Genomic DNA, 12,500 nt, shown 5'->3' on the forward strand with positions numbered 1-12,500 from the left:
ACACACACACACACACACACACACACTCACAGAAGAAACCTCCTGTCGTACAGGGATAACTGAGATAGCTAACGCTAGCTAGCGCCCTGCTAAACATTTAAGCACCATGGACCACCACACCAACCATGTTTTTCCCTGCGTGCATAGAAACTCATAAACACACACACACACACACCACACACACACACACACACACAGTCAGTCAGTCAGATGATGATGATGATGATGATGATGATGGTGTCTGTGGGCCGTTGAAGATTTGTGTGAAACTCTGGCAATCTCGAATACGGTGTAAGAGAGCATAGAACAAACTGAAAAGGCAGCAGTATTTGGACATTTAACAAGTGCATTCACTCATGAATACACAACTTGAACACACCCACTTACACACACACACACACACACACACGCTCACACGCTCTCTCACACACACACACACACACACACACACACACACACACACACACACACACACACACACACACACACACATACACACAATGGTTGTTTGTCTGCTGCGTGTGATTGCTTAGCTGCTGATGAAGCATCTCAACGTCACGTCCTGGAAAAGAGAGAAAAAATCAGTGGAAAAAAGACAACTGCTTTTCAGACGGAATGAGAGAGGGAAGGAGAGAGAGAGAGAGAGAGAGAATGAGAAAAGGAGACTATTGTATCTGTATTGATTTGTCTAGAGCCTTTCCATTTTACATGAACTCCGTTCGACAGCTTAGTGCAGAACTGAGCAGAGTGTGCCTGGCGTGTGCGTGTGCGTGTGTGTGCGTGTGCGCGTGTGTGTGTGTGTGCGTGCGTGTGTGTGCGTGTGTGTGCATGTGTGTGCATGTGTGTGCGTGCGTGTGTGCATGCGTCCGTGTGTGTGCGTGCGTGCGTGTGTGTGTGCGTGTGTGTTTCTGTGTGTGGGTGTGTGTGTGCATATATATGTGTGTGTGTGTGTGAGAGCATGTGTGTGCACATGCCTGTGTATGTGATCCATAAGATATCTCTTTAAACATGATCCAGTCATGTTGAGCTGGCACTCACAGACCAATCAGGGCTTTTATCTGACTATCACAGCTCTCTCCTCACTTCTCTCTATGGCTCTGATATGGCCCTGATACGGCCCTGATATGGCTCTCATATGGTCCTGATATGTTTCTGATATGGCCCTGATATGGCCGTGATACGGCCCTGATATGGCCCTGGTATGGCCCTGATATGCCCCTGGGCCTGCCTGATATGGTTCTGATATGGTTCTGATATGGCCCTGATATGGCTCTGATATGGCTCTGATATGCTTCTGATCTGGTTCAGGTATGGCCCTGGGCCTGTCTGATATGGTCTTGGTACTGTAAAGATCACACTCCGGGTTTGATTTGGATGAATGTCCCCTAAATGACGTGATAAAGGCACAAGCATCAGGGATAGTGTGCGTGTGTTTGTGTGTGTGTGTGTGTGTGCGTGTGTGTGTGCGTGTGTGTGTGTGTGTGTGCATGTGTATGTGTGTATGTGTATGTGTGTGTTTATGAGCGTGTGTGTGTGTGTGTGTGTGTGTGTGTGTATATATGTATATATGTGTGTGTGTGTGTGTGTGTGTGTGTGTGTGTGTGTGTGTGTGTGTGTGCACGCGCGCGCGCTTTTGTATGTGTGTGTTTATGAGTGTGTGTGTGTGTGTGTGTGTGTGTGTGTGTGTGTGTGTTTATGAGTGTGTGTGTGTGTGTGTGTGTGTGTGTGTGTGTGTTTGCACGTGACGGTCCTGGCCGGTGTAACCCAGATAGTGTCCTGTCCAGGTGCCCTCTCCCCGGGACCAGCTGGTCTGGCCCTGCGTCCGTGGCTCTCATTATGAGCTGGTAATTGGTTTGGGTCACCTGCAGAGAGAGGGCCAACCGGAACACATGCTGCCCTGACACAGGGCCCGGTACTGACCCTGACCAATCGTCTGTGTCGGACAGAGGGGGTGGGATGTGGGGGAGGAAGAAGGAGAGAGAGATGGGGGGGGAGAGGGAGAGGGAGAGAGAGGGAGAGAGTGTGAGGGAGGAGGGGGGGGAGAGTGAGGGAGAGGATGATAGAGATAAAAAAGGGAGAAAGAGAGAGAGATAGAGAGTGATGGAGTTAGAGGGAGAAAGTAGAGAGGGATGCAGAGAAAAAGAGCGGTTGAAGGAGAAGGAGTGAAGATGGAGAGAAGAGAGAAGAAGGAGTGAAGATGGAGAGTCAGCATTGTAACCTCCTACTTGTAATGCATCAAATGTGCCATACAGTCATACATACATTCAAGCTTATCCTACCCAATACCCCTGCAAAGACAACACAACTCTTTTTTGATAACAGGATATGTTACAGTAAATGTAATACTAAATATATTGCTTAATATATGGCACGAGTGAGAATGGCGTTGGTAGCAGATATCGTCATGGCTGTGACCGGAGGCCATTGGGAAAAGTGTAGTGTTGTAGGGGCAGCCGTGGCCTACTGGTTAGGGGTTCGGGCTTGTAACAGAAGGGTTGCCGGTTCGATCCCCGACCCAGTAGGAAAAATGTGTGGCGGGGGAAGTGGTTGAGCACTGCTCTCTCATGCCCACATCCACGGCTGAAGTGCCCTTGAGCAAGGCACCTAACCCCTCACTGCTCCCTGAGCGCCGCTGTAGCAAGGCAGCTCACTGCTCTGGGTTAGTGTGGCTCTGGGTTAGTGTGTGCTTCACCTCACTGTGTGTTCATTAATTCACGGATGGGATAAATGCAGAGACCAAATTCCTTATATACGCAAGTATACTTGGCCTATAAACCTATACATTTTCATTTACATTAGTGATTACTAGCTGCTAACCGCCTGATTGGGGATGTACTGAGATATCACCTGTTGTGATGACTTATGGAACCCCCTCGTCCAATCAGAAATGAATACATAGTTTGACCGGACTAAACTGTTGTATAAGTTCACCTTACATGCTGGTGTACTTCCAAAGCTACACCAGCATGTTGATTTTCCAACAAGAGGAGATAACATCCTGGACCTGGTCTACACTACACACAAAGGAGCATACAAAGCCACCCCCCTCCCCCACATTGGACTTTCAGACCATATCACTGTTATGCTAATGCCCGCATACAGACAAAGGGTAAAAGTGAACAAACCGGTTCGTAAGCAGGTAAAAGTGTGGCCTGAGGGAGCCTCCGATGCTCTTCAAGACTGCTTTGACACAACAGACTGGGAAATGTTTAAGCAGGCAGCCACTTACAACAACCAGACAGACATAGAGGAGTATACAGACACTGTAACCTCTTACATCACCAAGTGCATTGATGATGTGACCCACACAAAAGACATCATCACTCGGGCTAACTGGAAGCCATGGCTGACAGGGGATGTCCTCAGGCTGCTGAGGGCCAGAGACAAAGCCTACAGAGCTGGGGATGAAGCTGGCATGAGAACAGCGAGAGCCAACCTGTCCCGTGGCATCAAGGAAGCAAAAAAGGAATACACTCACAAGATAACCACCCACTTCAAAGACAGCAGGAACGCACAAAGCCTATGGCAGGGCATTCAGGCCCTCACGGACTACAAGCCCACGCCACAGAGCTGCGAGAGCAACATCCCTCTGCTCAACAACCTGAACCGCTTCTTTGCTCGCTTTGAAGCACAAAACAGCACCTGCCCACAGAAGACCCATCCCCCTCTACATGAGCAGCCCCTGTGCCTCTCTGCCGACAGCGTGAAGAGGACACTTGCTGCTATCAACACCCGTAAGGCAACAGGTCCAGACAACATCCCTGGTCGTGCGCTGAAGGACTGCGCAGGGGAGCTTAAGGATGTCTTCACAGACATCTTTAACACTTCCCTGAAGCAAGCCATCGTCCCATCTTGTTTCAAAGCTGCCACCATCATACCTGTGCCGAAGAAAACTGCTCCATCCTGCTTCAATGACTACCGCCCTGTGGCACTGACACCCATCATCATGAAGTGCTTTGAGCGGCTTGTCATGTCACATATCAAATCCATTCTCCCCCCCACCCTGGACCCCTTCCAGTTTGCATACCGAGCCAAACGGTCTACAGAGGATGCAATCTGCTCTGCCCTCCACCCAGCCCTCACCCACCTGGAAAAAAGAGACTCATATGTGAGATTGCTGTTTATAGACTTCAGTTCTGCATTCAACACCATAATACCACAACAACTCATCTGCAAACTTGACAAACTGGGACTCAGTACCTACCTCTGCAACTGGCTACTGGACTTCCTCTGTCAGAGGCCTCAAGTAGTACGTGTTGGCAACAATACCTCAAGCAGCATCACACTGAGCACAGGGGCCCCCCAAGGCTGCGTGCTCAGTCCACTGCTCTTCACCCTGCTGACACATGACTGCACTGCAACCTACAGCAACAATCACATAGTGAAATTTGCTGACGACACAACTCTGGTGGGTCTCATCACCAAGGGCGACGAGACTCAATACAGGTTGGAGGTCGACCATCTGACCACGTGGTGCAGGGACAACAACCTCCTGCTGAACGTCAGCAAGACCAAAGAGATTGTTGTTGACTTCCGGAGAGGTCACACCCAACACCTGCCACTGACCATCGACGGTGCTGTGGTGGAGAGAGCGAGCAGCACCAAATTCCTGGGGGTGCACATCAGTGAAGACCTCTCCTGGACCACCAACACAGCATCACTGGCGAAGAGAGCTCAGCGCCGCCTGTACTTCCTGCGGAAACTCAGGCGAGCAAGTGCTCCACCAGCCATCATGACCACATTCTACCGAGGCACCATTGAGAGCATCCTCTCCAGCTGTATCGCTGTGTGGGGCGGAAGCTGCACTGAATACAACAGGAAAGCCCTGCAGCGCATAGTGAACACAGCTGGAAGGATTATTGGTGCTTCACTCCCCTCCCTGAAGGACATTTACACCACCCAACTCACCCGCAAGGCGACCAAAATTGTGAGTGATGCAAGTCACCCCGCTCACAATCTGTTTGATCTACTGCCCTCTGGGAAGAGGTACAGAAGCCTGCGCTCCCGCACTACCAGACTCACCAACAGCTTCATACACCAAGCTGTTAGGATGCTGAACTCTCTCCCTCCTCTCCCCCCTCCACCCTCAGCTACATAACATCCTGGACATTGGACCCACAATGGCCGCCTGCACCACTCCACTTGCACACTTGTACACTTTGCAACTTGTTGCTGTTGTCCTGAAAACACAACACTTCTGCTGCTCTTACATAACTTGCACCACTATGCCACTTTATTTCTTACTTAGGTCAAACAGAACTACCTCAGCCTCTTATTGGCCTGACTTTGCACTAGTATTTTATTTTATTGACTGTCTATGCACAATTTCAACCAAATTTTGCTGCTCTTATTTTTTCATTATATGTGCCCTCTTATTTACTTATTTACTTACTTTTTTGTTTACTTGAATGTTATGTTTGTCTGTGGACTTAAAATTGGTAAAATATGTCTTGTCTCCACCGTGGGATAGTGAGAAACGTAATTTCGATCTCTTTGTATGTCTGGAACATGTGAAGAAATTGACAATAAAGCTGACTTTGACTTTGACTTTGACTTTTACAGATGTGCAGTGAGATGAAGGGCTCTATTTTAATGGTCTGAAACGGAAGGGCTGTATTTTGTACATTGGCGCATGGCGTAAAACTCGTTTTCCACCCGCGCAAAGTTTAATTCGGTATTTTGCACGTTTATTTTTTAAACAATGCGCCCAGGGGTGTGGCAATTAACAACCTAGGGAGGGCCCTGGCACATTGTCTAAAAATCGCTATAGTACACCTGGTCAGAAGTCTATGGCGAGTTGTTTATATGTTATTTTAAGAGCGCATTGCCAACAGTCATATTGGCAGGTGCGTGCACCATCCTGCAAAACATTACAAATTGCACGATTACAATGGGAAACATCATTAGAATAAAGATATTACGAAATACTGTACATCTCATGATGAGTAGTAATTCACCATCATTTGCAAATTGGTAATGACGGTTAAAAGTGATTAGGGGAGAGGCAAGAGACACTTATGGAGCATAGCTGAAGACGCACTGTCACGAGATATAAGCAACTCCTCTGCAGGATAAATGTTGTTTTGTTCAGTCATTTGAGCAATATTTGGGTAAGTGTTGCTTTTTTCAGCCTATGTTTTCGATGGTAACCCATTGTCAGTCAATAGTGAAAGTAATTGCATATAACTGTCTTGTCATTGACCGACACCTTGGTGAAGTTAGTTTCATTTTGCCAATGAGTTCAAATAATAGACGAGTGCAAATGCGTGAAGGCTATGCTAGGTTTTAGTAAAGCATGGTTTAGTGGAATTCCATACAGTCTCGCAAGCAGCCTCCTTCAAATGTGCCGTTGAATGCCAAAATACCGATGCATTTATTTGACATATCGCGCTTTGCACCGTTAAAGGGAATGACAGATGTCATTCTCATTGGTTTAAATGATGTTACGCCCCAAACACACCCATATGACTGATTAAAAAACCTAGGAACACCTTGTTGCGCCATGCGCTCGATGTTTTATAACGAAACCCCTCCCAATGTGGACTGGACATCCTACTAAATTTGAATAAGCTTTTGACGAGTGACGATGCACTTTACGGCTCCCACACACAGCTGCGTTCCGTCAACGCATGCCAGTGGGTGTTCCCGACGGTAGCTATGCAAATGACTTGAAGTAAAACCGTAATGTGATTGGTTGGTGCCGTCCGTAGATTGGCTTGATTGGCCGGTGCCGTCTGTCGGTGCAGCAACAGCTGAACTCCTCAACGCGAGCGGCGGGAGAAACGCGACGCGACGGACCCACAATTCAGTTCGGCAACGGATCACGTGAGCCCATGTAAAGTGAATAGGCTTGTTCGTCTTGTCTGAGTCTGACTTTCGTCTGGGTTTCTACGTAAACGTGATCTTCAGAGGCTAGCCGGGAGGAGCTACAACAGAGGGCAGCTCATCCCGGACAGAAAGGCTACAGTCTGCCTGACGTAACTCGCGGGAGACATCGCGGGAGATATCGCGGAATGTTGTTTGCAATAAACACAGCAGAACTTTCATTCTTACTCATTAAAATGAGCTTGATGACTGACAAAATAAATTCTTATGATGTAGTTTAAATAAACCACTGTTGTCATACAGTTAACAGGCCTGCATTGTAGCACATACATTCAATATCAAGTGTTTCCCCTATATGTGTGTCTATCTATTTAGCCAACAGCAGAAAATAACAGAATATCCAAACGTTTTCAGTAGGCTAGCCTACCATTGTTGCAGAAATCACGTATAAGAAGGTATCCCTTCGATTTCTGTTTATTTTCGCATATTCCAACATAAGGAAGCAGCATGAGCCTCTAGTCATAATCGTCATGAGGACATTCCTCCCAAATGGCCATCACGTCTTTGAACTGACGTCATGAGGGCGTGTTTCAGCTCGTGGAAGGCAACTGCAAGATCTGTATGCAGGCTAACCTAGCGTTCATGAGCTTCGGAAAAATCTTTCTCCGAGTGAAAACATCATCATTCCGCGTCATTCACGTCACTTAACGTGTGAGTCAGAGGTCGGAAACTGGGGCTAGATTTTGCTAACAGAGTTGCCCAGTTAGGGGCTAGTCATCCTTTTGTCGTCACGTTGTAGTTCGTTTGTAGTCCATGTGGCCTTGCATGTCCAACAGTTTGAATGTGAACTTGGGAATTTGCCCTTTTTATCACTTGAAAAGCTGCATATCTTTCTTTCACGAACATCTTACACTATATTTTAAGCAAATACAGTTGTTTGTTTAGGATTAGTGAGTGTATGTTTTAACCGTTGTTGTGTTTGTCACACATTCGATGGCAAAGCACTTGAACACTTGCTGTCGGAAAAACAAAGTAGCCATGGGGGCGGTCCTTGTCATTCTGAGGTGCTCTGAATGCACCCTAAGACTCCCGCGATATTTTAAGGCCATGTGACATGGTGTCACGGTGGTAAGTCCCTCCCCGGCTGACAGAAGTCGGACAGAATTTCTAACCAGTATGCATTGCGTCCATCCCAGTATGCATTGTGTTAAACCCAGCATGCATCACATCAAGTCAGATCTGCACAGATCTGCCGCAAGTCGAACTCCCCTAATGGGATGCGTCTCCAGCAACGCGATGCACGCAGCTGTGTGTGGGAGCCGTTACGGACGGCACCAACCAATCACATTAAGGTTTTACTTCAAGTCATTTGCATAGCTACCGTCGGGAACACCCACTGGCATGCGTTGACGGAACGCAGCTGTGTGTGGGAGCCGTTAGAATAGGCTTGTTTGACTTCGGCTGAGTCTGACTTGGTCTGGCTTACTACGTAAACGTGATCTTCAGAGCCTAGCCGGGAGGAGCTACAACAGAGGGCAGCTCATCCCGGACAGAAAGGCTACAGTCTGCCTGACGTGACTCGCGGGAGATATCGCGGAATGTTGTTTGCAATAAACACAGCAGAACTTTCATTCTTACTCATTAAAATGAGCATGATGACTGACGAAATAAATTCTTATGATGTAGTTTAAATAAACCACTGTTGTCATACAGTTAACAGCCTGCATTGTAGCACATACATTCAATATCAAGTGTTTCCCCTATATGTGTGTCTATCTATTTAGCCAACAGCAGAAAATAACAGAATATCCAAACGTTTTCAGTAGGCTAGCCTACCATTGTTGCAGAAATCACGTATAAGAAGGTATCCCTTCGATTTCTGTTTATTGCAAGATCTGTCTGCAGGCTAAGACTCCCGCGATATTTTAAGGCCATGTGACATGGTGTCACGGTGGTAAGTCCCTCCCCGGCTGACAGAAGTCGGACAGAATTTCTAACCAGTATGCATTGCGTCCATCCCAGTATGCATTGTGTACAACCCAGCATGCATCACATCAAGTCAGATCTGCACAGATCTGCCGCAAGTCGGGAGTTCGACTTGCGGCAGATCTGTGCAGATCTGACTTGATGTGACACCATGTCACATGGCCTTAAAATATCGCGGGAGTCTTGCAGTTGCCTTCCACGAGCTGCACGAGCTGAAACACGCCCTCATGACGTCAGTTCAAAGACGTGATAGGGCCATTTGGGAGGAATGTCCTCATGACGATTATGACTAGAGGCTCATGCTGCTTCCTTATGTTGGAATATGTGAAAATAAACAGAAATCGAAGGGATACCTTCTTATACGTGATTTCTGCAACAATGGTAGGCTAGCCTACTGAAAACGTTTGGATATTCTGTTATTTTCTGCTGTTGGCTAAATAGATAGACACACATATAGGGGAAACACTTGATATTGAATTTATGTGCTACAATGCAGGCCTGTTAACTGTATGACAACAGTGGTTTATTTAAACTACATCATAAGAATTTATTTCGTCAGTCATCATGCTCATTTTAATGAGTAAGAATGAAAGTTCTGCTGTGTTTATTGCAAACAACATTCCGCGATATCTCCCGCGAGTCACGTCAGGCAGACTGTAACTTTCTGTCTGGGATGAGCTGCCCTCTGTTGTAGCTCCTCCCGGCTAGGCTCTGAAGATCACGTTTACGTAGTAAGCCAGACCAAGTCAGACTCAGCCGAAGTCAAACAAGCCTATTGTCATGATAGGGCCCGAAGTGTTGACTGTTGCGCTTCAAATCTAAAATGGGGTGGTCTGAAGTAGCTACATTAATCATGGGTGTGGTTTGGGCGTAACGTGTGTCACAAGGTCGGTTCGTTCGCCGCTCACGGGCCTCAAACCCGCCACCTTAACACACACAGGCATGGGAGACGAATGCTCTAACCACTGAGCTAAAAGCCCAGGCTTCCAACTAAGCGGTTAGAAGCGTTCTTAAGGTTAGGGCTGTGAGGATTTACACGGGCAACTAGCACGCTAGCTCAGTCTGCCTCCGCCACGTGCAATAAACCAATCAGAGCGTCATCTCACATTTCCTTTAACAACAGGCACGCTTGTTCCATAGCTGATTGCTATTATGGTGGTGTATTTGCCAGGCGCAGCCAGGAGCGTTCACAGCGCTATAATCACTGTTCAGTTGGGAACAGTTAGCTATTGATTTTTCCTCTTGACAAAATGTAATGCAGAATTGTCACAAAGACATACTTTCCGATGTTTTGGGATCACTTTCACTGAATCACGAGGTTATGAATGCATGGTGATATTTTTGCATTTTTGTACAATGTAATCTAACATGCTCGCCCGTGCTGCCGCTGGGGCATTTGGGTTAAATGGCATCGGCATGCAATTCAACATCACGTCTCCTTAAGTCCTCTAATATTTCCTAATTTATGTCATCAACACATCCGTGATTCGTGAAAATGTGTACGCTAGATTTATGCCTATTTTTTCACATCTTAATGGACACCACACTGATTTCCCTCGAGTGGTAATATTTTTCTTTGAAATTATGTATGGTTTACAGAAATGGAAACTACGATGTATAGATGAGAGGAGCGAAGTGTGCATTGCACAGCACAGGCGGCCAAACAAGGGCTCCTTACCCTCAGCAAACTCAACAACGAGAAACAGTTTCCAAGTTGACCTAACTTTCAACTCTGCACAGTATCCTATTAACTGCATGACAGTAGGCTATTTACAATATTTTCTGTTAAGTAGAGTTTGTAAACACGTTATCATCAACTTAATGCACGCACAACATTTGTTGAGAGAGAATAACAATGAATGGATGCAACTACAGAAATTGTAGCCATACTTGCGGCTTTCTTGTACTATCTATGGTTGCTGGTTAACAGCACATAAAAGCTGATTTAAGCTAATTCACTAACTCGAGACTTCAAGGCCATCATGGATATTATACGTTTTTTGAAAATAACGAAAGGATGGAGGGAACATAACAAAGCTTGGAGTTATTTCAGATGGGCTACAACAAGGTAGATAGATAGATAGATAGATAGATACTTTATTGATCCCCAGGGGAAATTCAAGCAGGCCAAATTATGGTGCTTAAAACCTTAGTGCAGCTGGAATAATGCTTAGGCTGACGTTAAAGCGCACGTGATGTTTAAAGCCATACACAATGATAAATTGGAACAAATTGGGCTGTATAAAGTTGTCCAAATGAATAGGTCATAATTAGGCATTGTTGTTGTAAAGATATTGCATGTAGATTTGTACTTTAAAGGCTACTACATTTTTAGGTCACCAATGCACGAAAAAAAACGGGAAATGGACAAATATTATCAAGGCTTTGAATGTTTCCGTCTGTGCACGGGGGTGTCTGTAGATTCATGTAGGCCTGTGGTCATGCATGCGCCCTTAAAGTAGCATCTGCATTTGCACCACAGACTTTAGACCAGGGAGTTCCTGGTCTGTGGCGGAATTGTTTTCTGAAACTGCAAAATATCTACAGTGAACGTTTGCGCTGGAACACGCCCGGTCTTTTCGCTGAACCGCCCCCATGGGCGCAATCGAATTCCCTAATTTACAGGCATGTACCTGTGGAGGGAAAATTCCAATATGCGCTGACTGCAAAATAGGAAAGACAAAAGCGCGAGTATACAAAATCAGTTGCGCTGGGACGCAAGATAGAGCCCGAAGTCTATAAAGCACATCTCACTGCAGTGGTTTGTTGCCGTAATCATGTAGGTAATATTAAAGAGTTCTATTGTTCTGTATGTCTCATTGGAATCAATAGATGTTCCAAAGCCGATGGCATTTTAAATGTAAAAAATGTCAAATCTGTTTTCTTGGGTTGACTTGAGGAAAGTACATTATCGAACACAAAGTGGAACACAGCTGGCTAGACACATTGAAATCAAGACTTACACACTCATATCTTATGAGCGCTAACTGGGTCAAACAACTCAATTCAGGAGATTTTATTGTCCATGTGTGTGTGTGCTTTGTGAGCACAATGTGTGTGTTTGACGGCATTTGATTTGTAACTGTATATTTGCACATTTAAATTTTGTGTATGTGTGTGTGTGTGTGTGTGTGTGTGTGTTTCACTTTCCCTATTTTTTCTGATAATAACATGATCATTTCTCTCTCCCTTATCCCCCTCCCTCCCTCTCTCTCTTTCTCCCTCTCTCCCTCTCTTTCTCCCTATCTCTCCTCTCTCTCTTTCTCTCCTTCTCTCTCTCCCTCTCCCCCTCTCTCTCCCTCCTACTGCAGGTGGTAGCCCTGAGCCAGCGCAGTAAGGAGGCCGAGGCGGCGTTCCTGGGAGTCTACAAACAGCTGATCGAGGCCCCAGGTGAGGCGCACACCTGCTGGGGGAGAAGCCTTCCCCGATGGTGCACACACACACGCACACACACACACACACACACACACACACACACACACACACACACCTGCACGCACGCACGCATGCATGCACGCACATACGCACACACACAAACGCACACACAAACACACACACACACACACATTCACACACATGCACACACACACACACACACACCTGCACGCACGCACGCATGCATGCACGCACATACGCACACACACAAACACACACACTTGCACGCACGCATGCATGCACGCACATACACA

At 46.5% G+C, this 12,500-nt stretch overlaps 1 protein-coding gene across 1 annotated transcript in view; it reads left to right on the plus strand.

Annotated features, from left to right (window-relative positions):
• cux2b (cut-like homeobox 2b) overlaps positions 1 to 12,500 on the plus strand; it is a 166,695-nt gene that overhangs the window by 105,082 nt on the left and 49,113 nt on the right. The window contains exon 4 of the mRNA XM_076270066.1: positions 12,123 to 12,201. Within this exon, the coding sequence (XP_076126181.1) occupies positions 12,123 to 12,201 (79 nt within the window). The remainder of the gene's footprint in view (positions 1 to 12,122; positions 12,202 to 12,500) is intronic.

This window comes from Alosa pseudoharengus, unplaced genomic scaffold, assembly GCF_046254945.1.
Source record: "Alosa pseudoharengus isolate Yale_2024_CS ecotype anadromous, Long Island Sound unplaced genomic scaffold, YU_APseudo_1.1 YU_APseudo_1.1_scf_6, whole genome shotgun sequence".
In the NCBI taxonomy this organism is placed as follows: domain Eukaryota; kingdom Metazoa; phylum Chordata; class Actinopteri; order Clupeiformes; family Clupeidae; genus Alosa; species Alosa pseudoharengus.